The sequence below is a fragment of the Anabrus simplex genome, chromosome 1 (assembly GCF_040414725.1).
Source record: "Anabrus simplex isolate iqAnaSimp1 chromosome 1, ASM4041472v1, whole genome shotgun sequence".
NCBI classification, from domain to species: domain Eukaryota; kingdom Metazoa; phylum Arthropoda; class Insecta; order Orthoptera; family Tettigoniidae; genus Anabrus; species Anabrus simplex.
In genome coordinates, this window is record NC_090265.1 from 689,499,698 (window position 1) to 689,525,454 (window position 25,757).

Here is a 25,757-nt window from a genome sequence, read left to right on the forward strand (position 1 = left end):
GGCCGCTTGGCAGGCAAAGTTCCACTGGGGCTGTAGTTTGGTTTGGTTTAGGAGTTTTGTAAGATTATAATTATACATATTTCATTTTTGTGATGTTTAGCCAAATTTTTGATGGTTTTCATTCATTCCCGGATTTTCCGTTTTCCCGTATTGTACGTTTTATTTTCATGGTCCCTCGAAAAACGGAGAATCGAGGTTTCACTGTATAGGCTTCTGCTTGTATATATTGTGTATATATTGTATACTTATTTATATAATCTATCTGTGCACATCATACGATAAATAATAAAATAACTGAGGATGACCCAATGTTGGGTCGAAACATGTCTACGTCTGTGTAAAGTTTCATCTTAACTGGACATAAAATATTATAGTATTGACTAGGAGGATATCAACATAATTTTGTACATTTCTGAAAGAAGTTCAACCATCACTACGGATCTAACATGATATTCATGGTCTGTAATAAGAGCAGCAAAGGGTAATTTGTTCAATATTTGTGGGCCAAAGGGCATACACTGAGTGAAATTCATAGGGACATGCGTGGCGTGCATGGGGAGGACTGTCTGGACTGTAGCAATGACTCCAGATGGTGTACATTCTTCCAAGAGGGTCGTGTGAACCTTAGTCATTCCCCACGCTCCGGGCGGCCAATAACAGCGTGAACTCTGCAGAATGTGTTGCGCCGTACAATTTTTGATATGTACGCTGAAGGGCAATTTCCAACATCATTGAAACTTCTTAAGGAAATGAAAGAGGCAGTGGGTTTCAGTGGTAGCAAGTCGTCTCTCCTTCGAGTTTTAAGGAGTATAGGTTTCAAATATAAAAAATATAATGATGGACGTAAGATGTTAATGGAATGCAGTGATATTGCTGCAGCTAGAACAGTATTTCTAAGGACCATTCATGACATAAGACAGGAGGGTAACTCAATTGTATTTTATTTAGACGTGACTTTCATACACCAAAATCACACAAGGAAGGCATGCTGGGTAATGAGTGACGGGACCGGAGACTTAAGGTTCCTGTGGGTAAGGGGGCTCGGCTTATCGTATGTCATGTAGGAACAGGGTCCACAGGATTTGTACCGCAATGCAAATTAATTTTTTGTTCCAAATCGAAAAACAGTTCCACTGATTATCATTCGGACATGAATTCCATATTGTTTAAAAAATGGTTCCTAGAACAGTTACTTCCTAATATCCCGCCGCATTCAGTAATTGTTATGGACAATGCAAGCATTCATTCGGTTCAATTAGATAAAGCACCAAACAATAGCACATGAAAGGCAGACATCATATCCTGGTTGACTATGAATAAAATTCCTCATAGAAATTCACAAACCCGAGCAAAAGTGTTACAGATTGTGAAAGCACACAAACCCAGGTCTGTAAAGTACGAACTGGATTCCATCGCCACAGAAAAAGGTCATAGGGTTGTCAGACTGCCGCCCTACCATTGCCAGTACAATCCAACTGAACTGGTATGGGCTCAGGTAAAGGCATAAATAGCAGATAAGAACAAGACTTTTAAGATCGCTGATGTTGAAAAGCTCGCTCACGAGGCCATAGACAGCATTTCAATAGAGGTGTGGAGTAACTGTGTTGCACACTCAGAGATATTACAGGAGGAGGATTTCGTAAGGGAGATTCCAATGGACAGCATAATGGAACCCTTTATCGTCAATCTTCAAGATTCTGAGTCAGAGTCCCAGGAATCCGACACCAACACCGAGAGTGACTGAGTGATTGAGAATCTTCCCAAGTGAATGCTTTTCACACATTTTCTTATGCGTATTTTTAATGTGTTATTGTTTGTGTATCTGGAGTAGCCTATATCTCGCACTTTTGTCTTTACTGTACTGTACTACAGCCAATTGTGTGATGTGTTGTTTTCATGTTCTAGAATACAAGTCTATTGAGGGTAGTATGTATTATTTTGATTTTCAAAGTTCTACTAATTTTATTAAGGCATTACATCCCGGTGTAGTGTTGCTGTTGTTATTATTATTTCCACTCGTGCTGTTTTTATTATTATTATTATTATTATTATTATTATTCCCACTCGTATGAAGAGCATTACCAGGTTAATAATTAATAATTATGGTGATTTCTGTATCGAAAAATGCATTGAAACATCAATAATGGCTAACATTAATCATTCTCCGCTCGCTCTAACTCTGCCTCTGGCCACCGTAACAGTTGCAACAGCGGACGTGTATCTCGGTCTCTCTCTGCGCTGTACGCAGAGAGCCATCCCGGCTGGTCCGCACTCTAGAAGACAAGCGGCCAAAGAAATTAGAAGAATCAAAAGAGACCATAAAAAAGAAAACCTAAACATTATAGATGAGTCATTCAAACAACATAAGACAAGGAACTATTACAGGACATTTAGACAATTTCAATCAAAGTATACTCCACCCGCGCTCATGATGAAAAATAAACAAGGGAAACTAGCACACAATAATCAAGAGAATGGCAAAATTCTAGCTGAACACTTCAAAGAATTACTAAATGCTGAGGTACCAAAACAATACTTAGAATTTGAGCCTTATCCAAAAAATAAATCACATCTAGAAAAGGTTATACCACCAGATTTCAATGAAGTAATCAAGGCGATTGGTTGGCTCAAGAACTACAAGGCAGCAGGGGAGAATCAAGTGGTTGCAGAGCTGTGGAAGAATGCAAATAAACAAACACTTCTAAACCTCCACAAACACTTCATAGACATCTGAAATTCTGAAAAAACTGCCTGAAGAATGGAACACAGCTATGATTAATCCAATTAAAAAAAGGTAATAGATTAGATCCAAATAATTACCGGGGTATTTCCTTACTTGATATCATACATAAGATCCTGTCTAGAATTATCCTAACAAGAATTCAGGAACAACTCGACCAAGAACTTGGAGAATATCAGGGAGGATTTTGACCTGGAAGAAGTTGTCCAGATCAAATCATCAGTCTTAAGTGGATCATGAAACATCAAAGAGTGAGAAAGAAAAAGTCAGTCATCACTTTTTGTTGACTTCAAGAAAGCGTATGACAGTACCCATCATGAGTCATTACTTAAAATTCTCAAGGAATTTGGATTTCACCTGACACTTATCAATCTTATTGGAATTACCATTAAAACACTAAATCAAAAGTTAAATTCAGAGGAGAGTTGTCTGAATTATTTGAAATCCGGACTGGACTTCAACAGGGTGACGGTCTTTCACCATTACTATTTAACTGCACACTGGAGAAAATCATGCAAGAGTGAACTAAGAAATGCCAGCTAAACGTCAAGATTGGCAAAAATATCAAACACAATTACTTGGTATTTGCAGATGACCTTGCACTGCTCGCAAATAGTGTGGAAGAGGCTAAACATCAAATTGAAGAACTCAACAAAATAGCAGCAAAAGTCGGACTACAAATCTCATTTGAAAATACGGAAATGATGCCATCCTTCAACGCTGAAACACTAACTATCACACTGAATAATAAAAAACAAATTATGATTGTAAATAAATTCAGGTATCTTGGGGAGATTATTACTTGGAACTTAAATGAGAAAGTATCAGTAGAAAATAGAACAGCTAAATTGAAACCAGCACAACGTATCACTTAGCCAACATACAAGAAGAAATCTCTCTTGATAAATGCAAAATTCAAAACATTACAACTCCGTTATTAAACCTGAAGCAACCTATGCTAGTGAAACACTATTCAATTTGAACACCAAATCAACAAAAGATGAATTACAGAAGACAGAAAGAAGAATCCTTACAACAATCATGAACAAAAAACACCAAGTAAATGGACAATGGGGATTATTACCCAATGAAGTTACTGTATAATCTCGAATACCACGCGCACTGTTTTTTCGAAAACTTTGCTTCAAAAATTGGGTGCAGGCCTTATTTAAAATTTTGGGAAATTTCTCTTTCTGAATACACATAAATCGGTCATCACCGCTGGCACGGCTTAAATTAAATTAAATTAACTTAAATTAAAACTTTTATATGCAAACAGTACACCATAATTGACGAAGAAAGGGCAGCCAGGTCGGAAAGAATGAAGAAGTTCTGGGAACATAAGAAGAAGGAACATAAGCCAAATTTGTAGCTAATACTCTTAACTTAAACGTATATGGATTGATTAAAGTGCTCCAATGTGGGTGTAAAATGACTTTTTTTAAATTACCTTGTTCAAGTTTTTGTCCCTCTAGAGCAATTAAGTTAAATCTGTATCACCAGCACTGTTACAATGGTCTAAACACACTTCGTTGAGTATCAGGCTGCACCTACTTCTACATCTATAAATATGTTACCTATAATGAGTATTATAATTAATTACCTTCCCTATCTTCTTGTCTGGGAGCTATTTCAAGCCAGGTCTCAAACAGCAATGGCATGAGTAGTCGGATATGAGTTTTCATTGCCTGTCCCTCATCCACATCAGCACTGGTTACTGCCGATGTCTTCTGCAGTATTCGAGGAAGTGGGCAGAGTTTAATGAAGCCTGTGTTGTACAGAGGAATATGCTTAGTCCACGGCACACTTTTTGATATCTCCTCTTCACTAGCACCTGCCTTTTTCATCTTATCAGCCATAATAGCTTTCAACAGTCCATTCAAACGACTTAACACTTTAATGCGCCACCGAACACTAGTCACCTTTTTACCTAAATCAACAGTCAACGTTCTTCCTACCTTTGATTCTGACCTCAACTTTGAGATCATATCTAGAAAGTTTGGAAAGATCTTATTAGCATGAGCTGCAATTAATAAAGGACATGATTCAAGGAGTATATCCAGAAGGAGCAGAGAATCATCTTGAATGCTTGGTTTGATGTGAGTCATAGCACATGCCATGTAGGACTGGAGAACATCTAGCAAAGGCTGGATCTGTAGCACTGACACCTGTAATGTAAGAACATTCTATTGTACACAACATGTCACTTGGCTTCGTGAGAGAGAAACTAGAGCACGGGTTCCCAATTTGTAAGGGCTCGAGGGCCACATTGGAAACCTTAAGCATGATCGCGAGCTGCACCTTAATAATAGGCCAATTTTCGTAAAATTCTGCAAATAGAACAGAGATACCAGTATGAAATAATATGCATAGTTCAACTGGAATGGTTTAATAATTTTAATTGCTTAAAACACAATTTTACAATTGCATAAAAGAGTAAAATTAAAAATAAACTTAAAAATAAACACTATTATACCCAGGACAATTAAATTTGAAAGAAGAACACCTAACATTGTCAGTTCATTTGAATTAACATTTGACCAAAAAAAAAAAAAATTAATAATGTAGTCAAGTCAAAACTTAAAGAAGGACAATTTATTGGGAGTAGTGAATAGTGTCTAGCAAGGTAAATCTGTGCTCTAGTTTAAATAGTAGCTTAGTTTAAAATTTTCTTTCAGTACTTATATAATAGATTAATTTTAGGCCAGTGTGTGAATTTTACTGTATATTCTATTATGTTGATGCCTACATCTAAGGAAGAAGCTCCCAAGAGAAGAAAGCCCTTTGGACGAGGTACTCCATTAAGGGTTAAGGAAATAATTTGCAATGTGAGGGAGTATTTCCAGAGGGAGGAAGATAATGGTGCACCTCTCTTGCCTGTTGCAAAAGCAGTTCAGAGAAGAGCTGATGAAACTAAGATTCAGCTGGAAAAGGAGAATTCACGATGATGATGATGATGATGATGATGATGATGATGTAGTATCATTTCTGCAATCAGAGCTCTGATTTTCCATATCCTTCTAAAAAGTCCTGAGTTGTCACTGTGTGATTAATTTTTGTGGAGATACTGAAAGAACAGTGCTTCATACCCATTCCTAGTAGTCTACATGAATGCCATGAAAACACCAAAACAGTTTGGCAAGGTGTAATCTTATGATCACTACGATGATAAGCCATATGGAACATGTCATACAGACAGGTGTATGATAGGTAATCACTGTGTCCAAAATGTTACTACAGTATATGGTTACGTTTTTGTGGGCCACCCTGTACTACTAATGGGGGCATAACTGTTACCTGTGATGAGCTGTTGAATTGGGCTGCTAATGCTAATGCTAACCTACATATTCTGCATAAGTTGGGTCAATCAGATGATTCTTCCCAGATATTGTAATTTTAATGACCAGGATATTAACAAGCTTAACCCTTACCACTCATCTGTTGGGAGAGGCCCAAAATTACGGCATTCCCTTTCCAGGAATACATGACATTGTATCGCCCACTGCTCGTCTGCTGTCTCTTAGTCGACAAAATGCATGATGCTATACTGAACTCCCATCGTTTGGTTCAGCGTGGAACTTTGTAAAATCCAGATACTATTCAACAGTTTGTCAAAAATCTATTATTTAGATGGCAGTGTAGCCGGCCGTCAGCTGTGTCCAGTCCACTCAACGCATGTGAAGGCTCTAGTGATAGTAAACAAACATGGTCGCCATGTGCTCTCCTAGTCATATACAGTGTACTGTTCATTGTTGTATATGTCAGGTAATTGTACCAAACCCTAGTATTTTTGCACTTCTACTCCTTCCTTGTACCCTGATGAATATATTTAATAGAATTTGACTGTGCCTACAAGTGAACTGGCGATGGCTTGTATACCGTAACCCAACATGTAGCTGATGCTGACTGCTGGCACAATTTATAAATCAATAGATCCTGATTTCAAAAAATCATCGTTTACAGCGGTTTCAGACTACAAATCACCGTGAGGTCTGAAACCAGAGATTGAATTAGAGTTTTTCAATTGTACTTTTACCGATAATTTGTTCAGTGAAATTACTAACGAAACCAATCGGTATGCAATAACGATAGTAATAAAAATATAAAATAATTTATCTTAAATTGCACATATTGCTTTTATTTGCTCCAGTATAGCTTGCTCTAAATCTTTATAGCCTAAATACATTGTTTAAGAGCAACTGCTATCTCCAAAATCATGAAAGAGTAGTACAGGTCATATAAGATAGAAATTCACATTTAAAATACGAGTAGTACAGATAACACAGAGAACAGTGGTAAGGGTTAATAATCCCCTAGTTTTGGGAAGCATTTCACCTGGAGATACTGAGTTTAATTTCCAGGTCATCCAAGGATTTTAATCCTGGTCTAAACCTTGAATGGGGTTTGTCCAACTTCATTTGTTTGATTTTTTCATGTGAGAGGGAGTGGACTGTCATGAATGCCAAGCATTTTGGTTAATAGTTTTGATCATTAGAAAGGATATCCTGAAATATGTGGAGCAGAATTATCATAGCAAGAATACAGTTTGAGACAGGAACACGAGAACTGTTCCAAGTATACTCTATGCTCCACAAAATGGAAATAAAGAAGAGAATATAGAGTAATTCCTTGAAGAAATGGAGAAATACATTCAAGACAAGGAAGTAATTATAATGGGAGATCTGAACGAACACGTTCAATCAATCACTACAGATCTGCATTTAGTACAATCAATCAATCAATCAATCAATCAATCAATCAATCAATCAATCAATCAATCAATTAATCAATCAATACTGATCTGCATTTAGGGCAGTCACCCAGGTGGCAGATTCCCTATCTGTTGCTTTCCTAGCCTTTTCCTAAATGATTTCAAAGAAATTGGAAATTTATTGAACATCTCCCTTGGTAAGTTATTCCAATCCCTAACTCCCCTTCCTATAAATGAATATTTGCCCCAGTTTGTCTTCTTGAATTCCAACTTTATCTTCATATTGTGATCTTTTCTACTTTTATAAACGCCATTCAAACTTATTCGTCTACTAATATCATTCCACGCCATCTCTCCGCTGACAGCTCGGAACATACCACTTAGTCGAGCAGCTCTTCTTCTTTCTCTCAATTCTTCCCAACCCAAACATTGCAACATTTTTGTAACGCTACTCTTTTGTCGGAAATCACTCAGAACAAATCGAGCTGCTTTTCTTTGGATTTTTTCCAGTTCTTGAATCAGGTAATCCTGGTGAGGGTCCCATACACTGGAATCATACTCTAGTTGGGGTCTTACCAGAGACTTATATGCACTCTCCTTTACATCCTTACTACAACTCCTAAACACCCTCATAACCATGTGCAGAGATCTGTACCCTTTATTTACAATTCCATTTATGTGATTACCCCAATGAAGATCTTTCCTTATATTAACATCTAGATACTTACAATGATCCCCAAAAGGAACTTTCACCCCATCAACGCAGTAATTAAAACTGAGAGGACTTTTCCTATTTGTGAAACTCACAACCTGACTTTTAACCCCGTTTATCAACATACCATTGCCTGCTGTCCATCTCACAACATTTTCAAGGTCACGTTGCAGTTGCTCACAATCTTGTAACTTATTTATCACTCTATAGAGAATAACATCATCCACAAAAAGCCTTACCTCCGATTCCACTCCTTTACTCATATCATTTATATATATAAGAAAACATAAAGGTCCGATAACACTGCCCTGAGGAACTCCCCTCTCAACTATTACAGGGTCAGACAAAGCTTCACCTACTCTAACTCTCTGAGATCTATTTTCTAGAAATACAGCAACCCATTCAGTCACTCTTTTGTCTAGTCCAATTGCACTCATTTTTGCCAGTAGTCTCCCACGATCCACCCTATCAAATGCTTTTGACAGGTCAATCGCGATACAGTCCATTTGACCTCCAGAATCCAAGATATCTGCTATATCTTGCTGGAATCCTACAAGTTGAGCTTCAGTGGAATAACCTTTCCTAAAACCGAATTGCCTTCTATCGAACCAGTTATTAATTTCACAAACATGTCTAATATAATCAGAAAGAATGCCTTCCCAAAGCTTACATACAATGCATGTCAAACTTACTGGCCTGTAATTTTCAGCTTTATGTCTATCACCCTTTCCTTTATACAGGACAGTCGCCCAGGTGGCAGATTCCCTATCTGTTGTTTTCCTAGCCTTTTCTTAAATGACTGCAAAGAAAATGGAAATTTATTGAATCCCTAACTCCCCTTCCCATAAACGAATATTTTCCCCAATTTGTCCTCTTGAATTCCAACTTTATCTTCATATTGTGATCTTTCCTACTTTTAAAAACACCATTCAAACTTATTCGTCTACTAATGTCATTCCATGCATCTCTCCACTGACAGCTCGGAACATACCACTTATTAGCAATACAGTTGGTCCGCTATTGGACATTATAAATTCTCCAAGTAACTCATTCCTGGTTGCCAGCGTTTCGCCCCAGTGGTAAGTTGGCCTCATCAGGTGGAAATAGCACACCTACGAAGACGCATGGCTAGTGTATACAGTGGAGGCCACTGTGTAGGCTACTTGGAGCCACCGGCAGTGCCAATGCACTATGAGAGACTTTGTCCCATTTTCAAAAATTGATGCCTGCTTGGCCATCAGATGATAGAGATGTTGATTCCCTTAGGGAACCTGAAATATTTGTCCCGAATTAGTAAATTTATAACACCAATATAGTTGGCCCATTATTGGACATTATAAATTCTCCAGCTAACTCATTTCTGGTTGCCAGCGTTTCGCTAGGTGTGCTAGGATGTTACCTCAACCAGAAATGGGACTGCAGCCAAGAAATACGGGTCCACATTGAATATGCCAGAAGCATCTTCATGCAGATGAAGAAACTGCTCAACAACCGCAACCTACAACTAAATCTAAGGCTCCGTCTGGTCCATTACTTTATGGAATGGAAGGTTGGACACTTATTCAAGCCCTCTCCAGAAGACTGGAAGCATTCAAAATGTGGGTGTACAGACAGATGCTTCACATTTCATGGACAGACAGAATCCGGAATTCCAAGGTGTTGGATCGACTTGGAAAGAAGACTGAAGTCATGCTAATCATAAAAGGCAGAAGCTGGAATACTTCAGCCATATAATGCGGAATGATAAGTACAGAATCCTGCAGCTTGTTATACAAGGAAGAATAGAAGGACATAGGAGTCCTGGTAGATGACAAACTCTATGGATGAAGAACCTCATAGACTGGTATGGTATGGGTTGGACATGATGTCTCTGTTCCGTGTCGCTGCATCAAAATTCAAGATCACCATGTTGACTGCCAACCTTCGCTAGAAGATGGCACATGATGAAGAAGGAGAAGAAGAAGTAAAACAGAAGAAGGGAATCAACATCTATATCATCTAATGGCCAGGCAAGCATCAATTTTTGAAAACGAGAAAAAGTCTCCCATAGTCTCACAGTACATTGTCACTGCCGGTGGCTCCAAGTAGCCTACTCAGTGGCCTCCACGGTATACACTAGCCATGCATCTTGGTCGGTGTGCTATTTACCAACTGATGTGCTCAACTTAGCACACTGGGGCAAAACACTGGCAACCAGGTATGAGTTAGTTGGAGAATTGATAATGTCCAATAACGGACAAACTACAAAGCGTGTTTTTTAAGTAAGGTCCGTTTTGTTGTAGACACTAGTAGTTTGCGCGCATATTGCAACGAGCATGTGCGTTGTGTATCGGCATGCCTCGGGAACAACTGTGCTCAGTTTCAGCTCTGTAGCTAACCTGTACGGTTCTATTCTGCGCTTTCAAAATGTTTAAGACTATCAACTCGTCCGCCACGTGTGAGGTTCGGTCAGTGATACCGTTATTGCCAGCAAGGAACCTGTCTGCTGCAGAAATTCATCGACAGATTTGCGAAGTGTACATTGATACTGTTATGAGTGAAAGCAAAGTGCGTAAGTGGCTACGACAATTCAAAGATGGCCGTGACAACGTCCATGATGAGGACCGCTCTGGTCGCCCTTCTTTGATTACAGACGATTTGGTGGCTTCAGTTGAAGTGAAGATTCGTGAGAACAGGTGCATTCACAATAACAGGAAACAGTGTTCCCGTTGGGTCCCGAAACTCCTAACAGAGGACCACAAAAACCAAAGATTTGAGTGTGCGATGAAGTTCTTGACTCATTATGACGAAGAAGGTGACGGCTTCTTGAGCCAGATTGTAACTGGAGATGAAACATGGGTTTCGCATATCACGCCCGAATCGAAGCAACAGAGCATGGAATGGAGACACACACACTCGCCTGTAAAGGTGAAGGCCAAACAGACTCTGTCCCAGCGCAAAATCATGGCGTCGGTGGTTTGGGATAGGCATCGTGTTTTGTTGGTCGACTTCATGCAACGAGGAACCACTATCAATGCAGAAGCATACTGCCAAACTCCGAGAAAGCTACGCAGAGCGATTCGAAATAGAAAAAGACGCGGCATGCTGACAAAGGGAATTGTCCTTCTCCATGACAATGCAAGACCTCACACTGCAGGTCAGACCTGCAACTTATTGGACAGTTTTGGCTGGGAAGTTGTAGACCACCCACCCTACAGTCCTGATCTTGCGCCGAGCGATTACCATCTGTTCCTCCACCTCAAACATCACCTCAGTGGCAACCATTACAATGATGACGACGACGACGTGAAAACGGCAGTGAACCCTTGGTTATCGGAGCAGGCGGCAAGTTTCTATGAAGAGAGTATTTTAAAATTGGTTATGAGGTATGATAAGCGTTTGAACAAACTTGAAAACTATGTCGAAAAATAGAGTGAAGAACAGTATGTACTTTCTGAAAATAAATTTACTTTTTTAAAATAACCTTTCGTTGTGTACTTATTTTCAAACGGACCTTACTTAAAAAACACACCTTGTATATTGGTATTATAAATTTACTCATTTGGGACAAGTATTTCAGGTTCCCTAAAGGAATAAACATCTATGTCACATACCACTTAGTCGAGCAGCTTGTCTCCTTTCTCCCAAGTCTTCCCAGCTGAAACTTGGGAACACTGCTACTCTTTTGTCGGAAATCACCCAGAACAAATCGAGTGGGAAGAGAGACTGGGAAGAGAAGAGATTCTGGGGCCATATGGATATGACAACAAGAATCAACCACGGGATATGTTAATGGACTTTTGCCAGAGGAACCACCTCATAATACGAAACACATGGTTCAGGAACAAAAATAGCCAGAAGATTATCTGGTATGGATGGGAGACAGGAGAACAAAAACAATTGACTGTGTATTAGTAGAAAAAGGACATCAGAAAGATCATATGCCTAAGGAAGTCTTTGGGGGTGACCATACAGCAGTGATAGCTATGATGAAAGTAGGCAAGGTCATAAAACTACAAGCAAAAAGGAGAAAGAAAGATTATGGAGATTGAAGGAAAAGGTGGTTCAGGAAGAGTTTGAAAAAGAATCACACAAAATGATACCGAAGTCATGTTGAACAGGAATGGAATAATTTTAAAAGTGCATTTGTAAGTTGTGTAGAAAAACATGCAGCAGGACATCAGAAAAGGTAAGAGAGAAAGAGACAAACTGGTGAAAGATAAAGAAAAGGAAAAGAAGAAAACTGGAAGGAATGGGAAACACACTGAAGAAAGTAGAGCAAGATACATAGAAGTGAAAAGAGTTTGCAAAGAACAAGAGAAGAAGAAAAGTTGGGAAACATTCACCCAGTAAGTAAAGGAAGATTTCAACTCCGGGAAAAAATTATTATTTGGAGTTGTAGGAATGAAACAGTGAACACCGGGTTTGAGAAGAATTAAGGAGTAATACTGACAAAACTAGAAGAGATAATGAACAGATGGAAAGAATATTTCAGTGAAGTGCTGAACGTCAGACATATGGAGGTGTCCAGACAGCAGGAATAAGAGGTAGCAGAGAAGGAACCAGCATTTACAGCAACATTTTTCAGGTCCACTCCCATTGGAGGTGAGCTACGAACCATTTTAACCAAATACCAGTCTTCCTGCCAGTCTTCAATTTCTGGCAGTACAGGAATCGAAGCTGGGCCACCAAGGACAGCAGCTAATAGTGCTAACTGTTACGCTACGAATGCGGACAGACATTACAGTGACAAAAGCGGAATGGGCAGCTGAAAAAATGAACCCGGGAAAAGGTGCAGGAATTGTCACGATTGGTGCTATTTATCTGAGGAGTTTCTGTCTCAGAACGGCTATACTACAAATGGGATATACTATTATTTTATTAAACCGCACAAGGGTTGCTACACCATGAAAAATGTGGTGGGGAGCACAGGTAAGGGTTAGGAAGCTTAACACTGATGCGCAATACTAAAGGTAACTAAACAGTAGAAATTGGTAAATAACTCATTCATTCATTAAATAAGGGTTCAAGCGCAGGTTCCCAAAGAAGGGGTTATTATTAATTATGCCTAAATGGAAACATGCTTCAACTCCTACTTTCAGTGGAATGACAGAACAAACATTTTGCTAAAATATGAATGAAAACCTACAACCTGTTTTCCAGTCAGTGTCTGGGTCAGGGATGGAATGAATGAAGCCCCCATCTTGCGCTGGGGATAGGAATTGTGCCAGCTGCCGAAGCCTGTTGCACTCCTCTGGGGCAATGATTAATGACTTGGCCGATGAAATGAAATGATATTGAAAAATCTGTCCCACCTCCACTTTGTCCAGCACACATCTTACATGGAATAACCGGGATTCGAACCACGGAACCCAGCGGTGAAAGGCCGATGCGCTGCCGCCTGAGCCACGGAAGCTTTATCTGTTAATATAATGTAACTCTATTTCAACATGTGCAGTGGAATGTCAAAATCATAGGCCCCAAATCATTAGAGGGATCTGTGACCATAGAATATAACAGGCATCAAGGATAAGAATACTTCCAGAGATAACAATTACTTTCGCTGCAACACATTTACTAGATACAATTCTTGACCAGCAGGACATCAGAAAATTTTTCTATCTGTAGTTTAGATTTGCTTGGTTTCTTAATGTAAACTCCAACTGGGACGTTGCCCCATTTTAGGTTAAATGCTTGGCCTAAGTAATACATAGGTTTCAAAAGAAGCTAATAGGATAAATATTCCTCTGGGGAGGTATTAAAGAGTACAAAATTAATTTAAACAAGAAAAAAAAAAAAAAAAAAGATTTAACATCATATTAGCATAAGTAGCAAGACAAACAAGAAAATCTATACTATCGGTGCCAAGCTAACCTATTTCCAAGGGGAAATGTTTTAAACAAGTAACAGTTTATAAAAAATTTACGTACGCAAAGTTAATCAACATGATAGTAAAATATGTATTATAGATAAAATGAAAGCAATCCAAGGGATTACAAAATTTTAGTTACTCGAAGAAAACAAGCGATGAGTTCAAACACATGAAAGTTTCCATATTGCATGATTATTATTAAATGTTCAGGGATATATAAAGAAATATAGCAGGATTGCATTTTAAAAAAAGTTGAATTATGGCCACACACTATGATCAACTCCTCCAACTCCCATCAGGCTACCAAAGAAAAGATTAATGATAAATAAAAGTTGCACATTGCGTTTCTCGATTATCTCTCACCTGAAAAGGAGCTAGAATTCAGTGGACCAAAATACAGTCTCAGTTCAACCTGCTGGGGACGACAGGAGCAACATATTTATATGCAAGTAAGCTGCTTCAAGAAGCTATGGGATATAAACTTGAAGAAATTGATGTAATGGGGGTGGGGGAGTCAGCTAATCAGCCAAGGTGGCAGCCAGTAAGAAGTTGACAGGTAAAGGTAGTGGATGCAGACAGAAGCAGAGGTAAGTGCACAATACAGTGAAAACTCTTTAATTCGAAGTCGGTTAATTTGAAATACGATTAATATGTAATTCGAGTTCTCATCAGGCCCCTAAACTATGTAATTCAAAATCAGTACAGTACTGTAATCTGGTTGCTGTAGGGCAGCTAACAAATAAAGTCGTCATAGATGACAATTAATGAGAATCAGCGACTGTCTTGTATCCCTCATTGTCGCGTACGCGCCAGATTAGTACGTTGGCTCTACTTCAGTTTTTAAGGAAGTAAAGCTTTTATTGCTGCTTCTTTGTTACTTCTTTTTATCGCATTGTCAACTAGCCTTATTATTGTCGTGAGGTACATGTACGGTACGGTCACAGAGTTATTGCAAGCAAACGAAACATCGGAAACGAAGTCTTCTCAGGTGCTTGCCGGCTAAAGACGCAAAATGACAGCCTTATCGATTCTGGACAGAGTCATTTCTACCAGCAATGCCCCAGAAAATGTTGTGAATGCAATGGATGAAATAGAAGATTTTATTTCGACAAATGACAGAAATGCACTTGAGCAGCGCACCACTGACTCGTATTTCAGAAAAGAATGACAGCGTTTTTCAGTGTTTGCTTAACGAGGAAGATGTTGAAATGCGTTACTGATCGAACTTAATTTCTATGTTGGCTACCATGTTAGAATAACTTTATATTGGCCACCTTGTCATACATAGTTTTTTCGCATTTTTATTTGTTTCATGTGTTTTGAACATCGAGGTATCAATGGTTGTTGATAAACTTAACCATAATAGGTATTTTATTTGATCCTGCATGCTGAATCTATTATAGTTTTATTTTGAGTGCACTTTGTCAATACACCTTATAATGATAGAAAATTATTAATTTAACATACATGTTTCACGAAAATCATCCATTCCCTTCATCAGTGATGTCAGTTCAAGGAATAAAACATATAACATTATCTTGTTTTTTCTTACAATTTAAAGAAGTATTGTATCCTAATTTCACCATATCAATGAATAAAGAATCTAATGAAATATAATGAAAATGATCATTACATAAAATTTAATATTTTGTTGAACTGAATGAGAATACCTAAATAAAAATGTTATTTTTTTAAGATCTTCAAGTTTTTCTTCCTTTTCTTCCTTAAATGATCAAACGCTAGTTTGTACAATGGGTTCTCTTCTGTACTTCTTCCATTTAAAATTGATTCAAGGTCATTCTTTTGTGCAAGATAAATTTCTAAACTTTCCAAAACATTCATGAATTTTTCCTTTTTGGCAGAATGAATTAACTCCATGTCATTAGAAATGTCTGTAAACTTATGATTTTTTTCAACCATATGCTCTCCCATTACCGAATATATTTTATGTTTGACTGCATTAACATGTTCTTTGTGGCTTATAGCCAAACTTCTTCCAGGCTGTCCTGTGTATCGCTGTCTACATGTTTGGCATGTCAGTTTGAAAATTCCTGATTTATTAAATATACATTTATTTTCTATATTTATATACATTTATTCTCTATATTTATTTATGGAAAAGTAATCAAAATAATGGATAGGTGTGTTCTAAACATTCAGAAAGAGCGGGCCAGTCTATTTAGGTATGTACATTTCTTAAGACTGATGAACCGTGGACTTCTTTATTATTACCTAAGTCTCTGTACCGTATATCCAATTTTTACAGCTTCCTTTTATTCTTGTATTCTAGACTGAAAAAAAAAAAAGGCAATTATTGGGTGGTATGAATAAAACCTGAGTTCTTGCTCAAATTATATACTCATGAGCATGAGCATTTAGTAGGAGTATATTCTCAGCCCAAGTAGTATGTACTCCATTTGGTAAGAATAAAAAGGTTCTCCTCTGATGGAGCAGATACTCAAGAGCACCGCCATGCAGATCATTCGAAATCGAGTAGATGCTCGTGTTCTGCGTGATCGTCAACTGTTCGCTCTTTCCTTCGCTACATAACCTCAACTGCGTATACCGTACACATACACATAAACAAACCGTGCTCGTGAAGTATTCTCCGTGTGTTTAGTGTAGCGTGTATTTTTCCTCGCTATGGAAACTGTTTCTCCATTAACTTTCGCCAGTATTTTGCGGGAACATGCTGTACTTTTTAGCAAATCTCAATTGCCGGCGGTTCGGAAGGAAAAATCCGAATCGTTGGAAGCAGTTCAGAAAAAGCTGCAAGCCATGTGCGGCAAGAACTTGGAGACGACCACCATAACGAAGAAGATTAATAATATGAAAATGCGAGTTAAGCAGAAGTGTGATATTAATAAAACGGGAAACAAAAAGATCGTTCTCAAGGACTGGGAGAAGATTATTTACGAACTGCTGGAAGGGGATACCAATCCAACAGTGACAAGAGTTCCAGGTATGTCCTCAAATTATATTCGCGATTTATTTTCTTGAACGGGTTTATAAAGGTTGTAGAGGTATTTTGTGTACCAACAGTCCGGATTTTAAGGATACGATATTTCTATTCATTGTTACTTTAGGCCAATATGAACTTCACCCAGGCCTTTGGTTCACTGTACCCGGGTTTGAATCCTGGGATGTTAGCTGCATTTTATTCATTAATTGAATGTGAGGAAACTATATACAACTCTAAATTATATAGGTGACTTAAAACGAATTTTCATTTTTTCTTAGGAGCAACTGTGGTTGGAGTAGATCTGGATGTATGGCAGGAAGTAGAACCAGACAACCTTCCTCCACCTATAGTGGAAGTAGTAGTAGTAGAGGAAGGGGAAGAAGGAGGCATCCCTAAAGAAGTCGTGAACTCCCCACCTATATCCACCCCTAAAAGGAAACGAAGTATTTTCGAGGAATACGAGACGGAAGAGACAAGAAATTTCACTAACGTTGAACTTCAGCGCTTGGTGCTACTAAAACAATTAAGAGTGTTGGACTTGAAGGAAAAAAAAGTTGAAATCTCAAATTGTGGAATAACAAACTTGTATTGTTTTTTTTAAAATATTACTTGTTTTGCTTACATGTTTGATATTTGGTAGTGAACAATAAGCAAGAGTGACACTGGTACTTGCTGCAACTCAAACACCTTGATATATTATCTCTGCCAATTCATTTCGCCTAGCTTCACCATTCCACCTGATATTTGCAGCAGCTGCCATGTCATCCTCATTTCCATCTTCTAACCTTACATTGCCACCTAATGGTTGTAGTTCAGGGTCCTCATCCTGTAAGTACTTGGCAATATTGTGCAACACACAGCAACAAATGATCAGTTTTGGCACTTTATTTAAAGATAGGCGTACTTTGTGCTGAAGAATTGGGAAACGTTGTTTTAGTTGCCCAAAACATCGTTCGATCACAACTCTTTCTTTGGTAATGCACCTGTTATAGGCAATTTCTTGAGGTGTTTGTGGATTTCTGAACGGTGTCATAAGCCAAGGTGCAATACCATAGCCACTATCCGCTAACAGTAAAGCATTTACCCTATTCAGACTTACTGTTGTCTGGACAGCTGAATTTCTCCAGACTCGAGAATCATGCACAGATCCAGGCCATGATGCATCGACACTGGTAAAAACTTCCTTGGCATTGCACGTTGCCTGTACAGTAATACTTGTATAACCTTTCCTGTTTACATATTCATCACCATAATGTGTAGGCTTATTAATTCCAACATGAGTGCAGTCAAGAGCACCTACCGCTGCTGGAAAGTAGTACTTTTCCTGCCACTCTTGTTTCGCAACTTCAAATTCCATATCTGTTTGAGGAAATTTTATCCACACTGCAGCTTTAGCCATGATGCGGTCCATAACCTCAACAAGATTTTTAGACACAGTTGTTTGGTGGATTCCAAGATCTTCTCCTATGCCACACTGGAATCCTGGGTCACCTACCAATCTTAAAAATGCTTTTAATTTTACTATGTTTTTAACAGCACCACCTCTTGTTTCCAGTTTCTCCGGTCCAAATAAGTATAGGTTTAACCAGTCCACATTAACTTTGGAAAAACGATATAGACTTTTAAAATTATTAGAGTCCACATGTTCACTTCTCTCCTTGTAAATTTTTCCACGAGGGACCACATTATTAATAAACTCAGCCATGTTATTTCTCCTCAGAAGCTAAAAATTGGCATATACTCAAGCTTGAGACAACTATCAGCCATACTCAAAACAAAGTGAGTATATACTCATCAATCTGAGAAGGTACTCCCTTTTATTCATAGCACATATGAGAAACTACTCTCAGACTCTTAGGAAGGTGAGTATATACTACACCATCTCCATAACATGAGTATATACTCAGCTAGTGAGTACATTCTCAAGAACTTTATTCTTATGAAGTGGAGTATATACTCAGAAAAGTTGAGTACATACTATATTCTCATTTTTATTCATACCACCCATTATCTTTCTTACAATTTCTGCTCAATTTATCTTGAGGATCGGAGGTATCTAGGTTTGAGTCGCGAATACAACACTAACTCACATATTTTCAATATGTTTTTGTTACACAGAAATTTGTTTCATTCGAAGTTACGTAATTCAAAGTCCTATTTTTTTGGTCCTGAACCCTTCGAATTATCAAGGTTTCACTGTACAGTCGAACCTTGATATCTCACCTCTATTACTCTAATTTTCAGTATCTCGAAGTAACCTAAATTTCCAGGCCGTTTGTCCTATTCTTCTCTCTATTACTAGAAATTCGGTTACACGAATTTCTCGATTTCTCAAAGCAAACATTTCCTCCCTAGAAGCAAAAAATATTCTGTAACTCGAATTTTGTACAACATTAACTGTGCAATAAAGCATTTGTGGTTTTGTGAGGAACTGTTAACAAGTAAAGGGTTACAGTGACGCTGGAAGCTAATATGACGGGACCCGAGAAACAAACTTCTAGTGATCAGAAAAATGGCGAAGCCTCGCTGTTTCTCGGGTGTGAATTCATTATCGGTCACATACGAAAGCAACCCCGGAGGTCGTGGATGACAAGCTCCATTTACAAATCTTGGCTGCTTTGTAAATGCAAAGCTGATTTTGAGGCTTAAATAAATGTGGATTCTGACGTTATAATGGCCGAGCCTGCTACGGATACCGTCAATGCTGCTGCCAAGGAAGAAGAAGAAGAAGAGGAGGAGCTGCTTTCTCCTGTCCCGTCCACAGACCAGGCGGTAAGTGCAGTGGCTATTATTCAAACTTACATACAGCGGGAGTCGAATATAAATGACAGTGTTTTCAAACCAATTAATGTTGTTGAAAAGTATGTGGAAGAAAAGAAGGTTAACAGTAAAATATAGAAGAGACTAAAGGATTTTTTCCAAAGGTGTTAACGAAGATATGTTTCTTGTTTCAATGCTGTATGTACTGCATTCTGTATTGCAAAGAGTTCCTATAATAAGGGTTATAATTAAGGTGATGCCATAAAATACGAGCTTGTTAGTATATACAGTATTTACGCAAATAATCCCTGCCACCGAATAATTCACGCACCCTAACTTTAGGAAGGCTGACTTTTTTTAAAAATTCCAATACTGACTCAAATAAAACCCGCACCCCAATTTTGTGTTTCAATTATTTTTTTAAAATATGCGGGTATTATTCGCATAACTACGGTATTTAAATACTGTATTCAGTATAAGCTCGTAGATACATATGATTCAAATATGCACCATACACGCTCAAAAACAGCATTCTCTATATCTCAAAATTTCGATAACACAATATAAAATTCAGCTCCAGAGGTGTTTCAAGATATTGAGGTTCCACTGTATATGCTCATCACAGCACTGAATAAAATAGCCATAGAAATGATCAAGGCTGCAGGACCAGTGGGACTACAGTGGACTAATAGAATACTCAAGTATGTATCGAGAGAGAAAAAGTGCCCGAGGACTGAAAAAAGGGGGATTATAAAACCTAGTGGCTTTACGTCGCACCGACACAGATAGGTCTTATGGCGACAATGGGATAGGAAAGGCCTAGGAGCTGGAAGGAAACGGCCGTGGGCTTAATTAAGGTACAGCCTCAGCATTTGCCTGGTGTGAAAATGGGAAATCATGGAAAACCACCCTCAGGGCTGCCGACAGTGGCATTCGAGCCCACTATCTCCCGGATGCAAGCTCACAGTCGCGTGCCCCTAACAACACGGCCAACTCGCCCGATAGATAATACCAATATTCAAGAAAGGAGATAAGAAGTTGTGTGGTAACTACCGAGGAATCACTATCATCTCCCACGTTGCCAAGATAACGAAAAGGTACTGGAAAGAAGAATTAGAGAAAAGTCGGAAAGCCATTTACAGGAGGAACAATTTAAATTCACAAGTGGAAGGTCAACAGTGGAACTCATTTCCACTCTGGGACAGATCATGCAAAAGAGCTGGGAATATGGGAAGGATATAGTAATGACTTTTATAGACTTAGAAAAGGCATATGACAGCATCCCCAGAACAAAAGTTCGGGAAAGCCTGACACACGGGGGCATTGGGAAGGAGCTAATAACAATGATAAATGCAATGTACGATAACTGTTGCAGCTGTGTGAAGACAACAGTAGGTGGATCAGAATGATATGGAATTGGTATTGGACTAAAACTAGGGAGTGTGCTGTTACCTTTACTGTTCATAATGGTGTAAAGGTAGCAAGGGCAGATAATGAAGGGGATACAATGAATGTACTGAATAGAAGGACTGAACAATGGGGATTGAGGATCAACGCAGAGAAGAGCAAGACAAGGGTGATGAGTACAGGAAGTAAGAAAAGGTAAAGGTTCTATCAAAATTGGAGACAAGGAACTGGAAATAGTAGAACACTTCAAATACTTGGGAAGTGAACTGACAGAAAATTGAATTAGTAGAAGGATACAACTGGAGAGGGCCTTCTACCACCAGGTATGGAGCTTAACATGCAATAAAGATGTACTAATGAAGGCTTAAGAAGTAATGTACAAGGGATATTACTTACCCATAATAACATATGCAGCAGAAACCTGGACAAAGACTCAGAAAGATGACAGCAGAGTACAGGCAGCTGAAATGAAATTCCTGAGGAGTACAGAAGACAAGGAGGGATGGAGTGAGAAATGAAGACATACTAAAAGACCCAAATGTGCAAAAATTAGAAGATAAACTGGAACAGAACAGATTGAGATGGTTTGGACATGTCAAGTAGATGAGAGAAGAAAGACTGCCAAGACAAGCATTGGAAAGACAGATGACAGGAAAGAGAGCACAAGGAAGACCAAGATTATGATGGACAGACTCTGTGAAGAACAGCATAGGACAACAGAACCTGGACTGGAACACAGTGTTGGATGAGGAATGGTGGAGACACAGGAGGATGTAGAGAGGAACTATATTTGCCCCAACCCAATGTGAGCTGGAAAAGGGGAAATGATGACGATGATGATGAGTTTTCACAATAATCACATGTCACACTATTATGTCGACTACAGATATCTGGGTTCTACAAGTAGAACCTCGATAATTCGAAATCGGTTAATTCAAAATCCTGCCTAATTTGAAGAAGCTCTCGTTCCCGGAAACATGAGATGCGGTTTTGCATATTATTTAAATTGTTTAATTCGAAATACGGATAATTCGTAATTCGAAGTACAATGTCGGCACCATTACCAAAATTCAGACTTTTAATTCGAAACTGCCTTTACATTTTAAAATAATAGTATGTTACAGAGTAATTTAATTTCAAAATTTATCCGCGTCATGATAGAACGCGTTCCGGAACGTGGAGGGGTAGCTTTCTGCACTTACACTCACTTTGGTGTGTCTACAGTGTGCTTCATAATTGCTAAGTTAAAATGAAATCGGAATTCTATGGTATTCAACCTTTTAAGGAACGCCGTAATATCACTCAGCAGACAGTGTGCGGAAAAACAGAATCCGCAAACACTGGTGATGCGACAGATGACGAAAAAAGCGTGGCTCATATAATCAATTCGTAGGCACCGAACACTATTGTCACTGCCGATGAAACTGCATTGCTTTCTTTTAATGCCTTTAATGTCTTATGGCTTTTAAAGGAGAAAGTGCCAGTCAGGGAATCGTACAAGGGTCGGGGTCACTGAACTGTGTTGCAATGCACAATGAAGCGAGAAACGTTATCCCCTCGTCATAGGAAAGTTTGATAAGCCACAATGTTTTAAGGGTGTCGGGCAATTTCCGTGCAAGTACATGGCATCTAAAAATGCAAACAGTACAGTAATCCAAAAAATTATGCATTTGCACAGGGGAACCAGCGTAATTTATCCCCGTCTTTTTTCTTTCATTGTGTGAGGTTATGTTTGTCAGTGATTCATCCAAGTGCATTATTTGAACACTGTAAATGCACGTTGTTGGATACATTTTGGAAATAGGTTTTTTCCCATGGTATTTGAAAGGTTTAAACTGCGAATCAAGGTGATTGCATGCAATAATGGGTCTTAGAATACTTTGTGATGCGGCAAGTGTTTACATTTCTGAAGTATGAGAGAAGTTCCATGCCGGAAATCATACAAGGATAGAGTCACAAGAAAGTTCGATTAGCCACAATGTTTTAAGGGCATCGGGTACTTTCTGTGTAAGTACAAGGCATCTAAAATGCATACAGTGCTGTAATCCAATGAATAAAGCACTTGCGCATGGGAGTTGGCATAGATTTCTCCTTGTCTTTGAATCGTGCTTTTTTTTTTTTTCCCTTTCGTTGCATGAGGTTATGTTTGTCAGTGAGTTATCCAAGTGTATTATTAGAATACTGTAAATGCACCTTCTTGGATGCATTTTGGAAAAGCTTTTTTCATGACATTTGAATGATTTAAACTATGAATCAAGGTTAACTGCATGCATTAACGGGCCTTAGAATATTTTGTAATGCGGCAAAATTACAAACTGGCAGTTAATTCAAAATCCAATTTTTTAGTCCCAACAACTTCGAATTAACGAAGTTTTACTTTAATAGGGTGCTGTTGAGAAGAAAATAAATGAGACAAAATATATAGGACCATATCATATGGGAAGACAGATGTCTTTACTGACCGATGAAAGCAAACTCTGTAACAGTTTCAGAGCATTTCTGCGGACATCTTTCTCTTGATCCAGCACAAGTCGAGATACTCCTTCCACCAGCTGAGGCAAGTGTAGCTTCAGCACCTCATCTTTATGGTAAGTAACTATCTCCTTCAGCCCATTTAGTCCATCCATGCGGAATGACATATTGTGATGCTGGAGATGAGTAAGAAGTTCCTGCAAAGAACATTACAAAAATGTAATATACAGAGCTTGAAGTGTTTCTTCTTCTCTCAATACATGTTTATCTTGATGGTAACACATTACAAAAACCAATTACAGTAATCAATGGTTGATATCTACTGAAACACTACATACAAGTTTCATCAAATTTTAGCAGTAATTGTTTTTTTTCCTGTGGTTTCCCATTTTCACACCAGGCAAATGCTGGGGCTATACCTTAATTAAGGCCACGGCTGCTTCCTTCTCATTCCTAGGCCTTTCCTATCCCATCGTCGCCATAAGACCTATCTGTACCGGTGCAACGTAAAGGAAAATAGCAACATTAGCAGTAATTATGATAATACTGAGTACAAGTAAAAATTGCATTTGAAAGGGAACCAAAACATGTACACTGGTTTAATTAAAAATGTATTTCCATAATGTATTAATAATGTCAAGTCTTTCCTAATAGTGCTGTGAAAGAAGGAAAAATATAATTTTCTCTTAGGAGTATATGATTTGTAAGTGAACACGGCATACCATGAGGTTTATTGTGTATATGCAAGTAAGGTACAACTATTTTGTCAGGTGACTGCTTAAAGGAGGGTCTATTAACACAAGCTTTAAAGGAAAATGAATTGGTTTCAGAGAAAAAAAGCTGTAATAAGGAACCTGGATTGGAACACAGGTGAGGAAAAGGCACTGGTGGTTGGAAAGCTACCATCCCGACGCAGCTGGAGGTGGAAAAGGGTAGCTGAGAGAGGTCAGAGGATGATTACCTAAAACAATCACTGAAAATGATCAATAAAATGCCCTTAAATTTATGGAAAAAAAAATATGCAAAAAAATTACTTTAAAGTATTTGACCTAACTGAATTCTGATGACTAAGTAACAATGGTTTTACAAGTGATCTATTCCTGTTCTATTCACCGCACAGCTCTCCTTCAGAAATAATTTACTTGGAAGTGTATATAAACATGGACAGGATGATTTGGTGGATGCCCCTCAAGATACCAGTAATTATTCTCATTTTGGTTCCGTATTGAAGTTGACGTATGTATTGTATTGAACAGGTGGACTTATAATATTGTAATAATACTTGAGACATGCCCCTCAAGAACCTGGGAACACATGTTGTCCTTCGCACTCATTACAGCTTTCAGATATTTTTCTCGTTTAATGTGCTGTTGTTCAGCAAACTTCCTTCCTGCACTAACTTTAACACTGCACAATTTAAAATTAATAAAACTTACCCATCTGTTGTAAACACGTCTTTTCCAAATTAATTCACTAACTGAATTAAAAGTACCTTTTGTGGTGATTACACTTTTGGGATTTTCCTTGCACGCAACTACTTGGGAGGATAATTCTGTGCTGAAGCGGAAAGCTATGTAACTGTTGTTTCCAATCCCTTTTCGTTTCCATTTGTTCTTGGCCTTGAAGTACATGAGGGTGAATGACTGGCTGCATGAGTGGGTGCAAAGGCTAGTGAATTCCTCGTGCTTGAGACAGGTTAGGAAATACTTTCTCCTAATTATCAAAATTCTGTATTGTAAGACAGCTACTATAAACAAGTACCACTCAAAACTAAGATGACACTGTATAAATCATACTACACCACTATCCTTACATACAGCCTGCAAACTGCTACATTAAGAAAGGACAACTCAAAACTCCAAGCAGCAGAAATGAAGTTCCTACGCACAATGACCCAGAAGACCAGAAGGGATAAAATCAGGAATGAAAAAGTCAGGAGACGTAGGACTAGAAGACTCCTTACTCCAGAAGATCCAAAAGGCAAGACGGAAGTGGATTGGTCATGTGAAAAGAAAGAGTGCCAACAGGTCTGCAAGAAAGGAGTATGAAAGAGAAATAACGGAAAAGAGACCAGTGGGCAAGCCTAGAGAAAAATGGACAGACTTAGTGAAGAAGTATGTAGAGGATAGAGGTCAGAATTGG

At 38.5% G+C, this 25,757-nt stretch overlaps 2 protein-coding genes across 3 annotated transcripts in view; one reads left to right on the forward strand and one right to left on the reverse strand.

The window, feature by feature from the left end:
- Positions 1–25,757, reverse strand: part of LOC136857340 (testis-expressed protein 10 homolog) — a 165,194-nt gene that overhangs the window by 107,464 nt on the left and 31,973 nt on the right. For both annotated transcript variants that reach the window (XM_068225147.1, XM_067135947.2), the window contains 2 exons: positions 23,606–23,812; positions 4,344–4,908 (listed from right to left, as the gene is read on the reverse strand). In XM_068225147.1, the coding sequence (XP_068081248.1) occupies positions 4,344–4,908; positions 23,606–23,812 (772 nt within the window). The remainder of the gene's footprint in view (positions 1–4,343; positions 4,909–23,605; positions 23,813–25,757) is intronic.
- On the forward strand, positions 16,411–17,577 carry LOC137497062 (uncharacterized). The gene is made up of 2 exons (XM_068225680.1): positions 16,411–16,976; positions 17,255–17,577. The coding sequence occupies exons 1-2, from the start codon at positions 16,658–16,660 to the stop codon at positions 17,575–17,577; spliced, it is 642 nt and encodes a 213-aa protein (XP_068081781.1). The 5' UTR covers positions 16,411–16,657.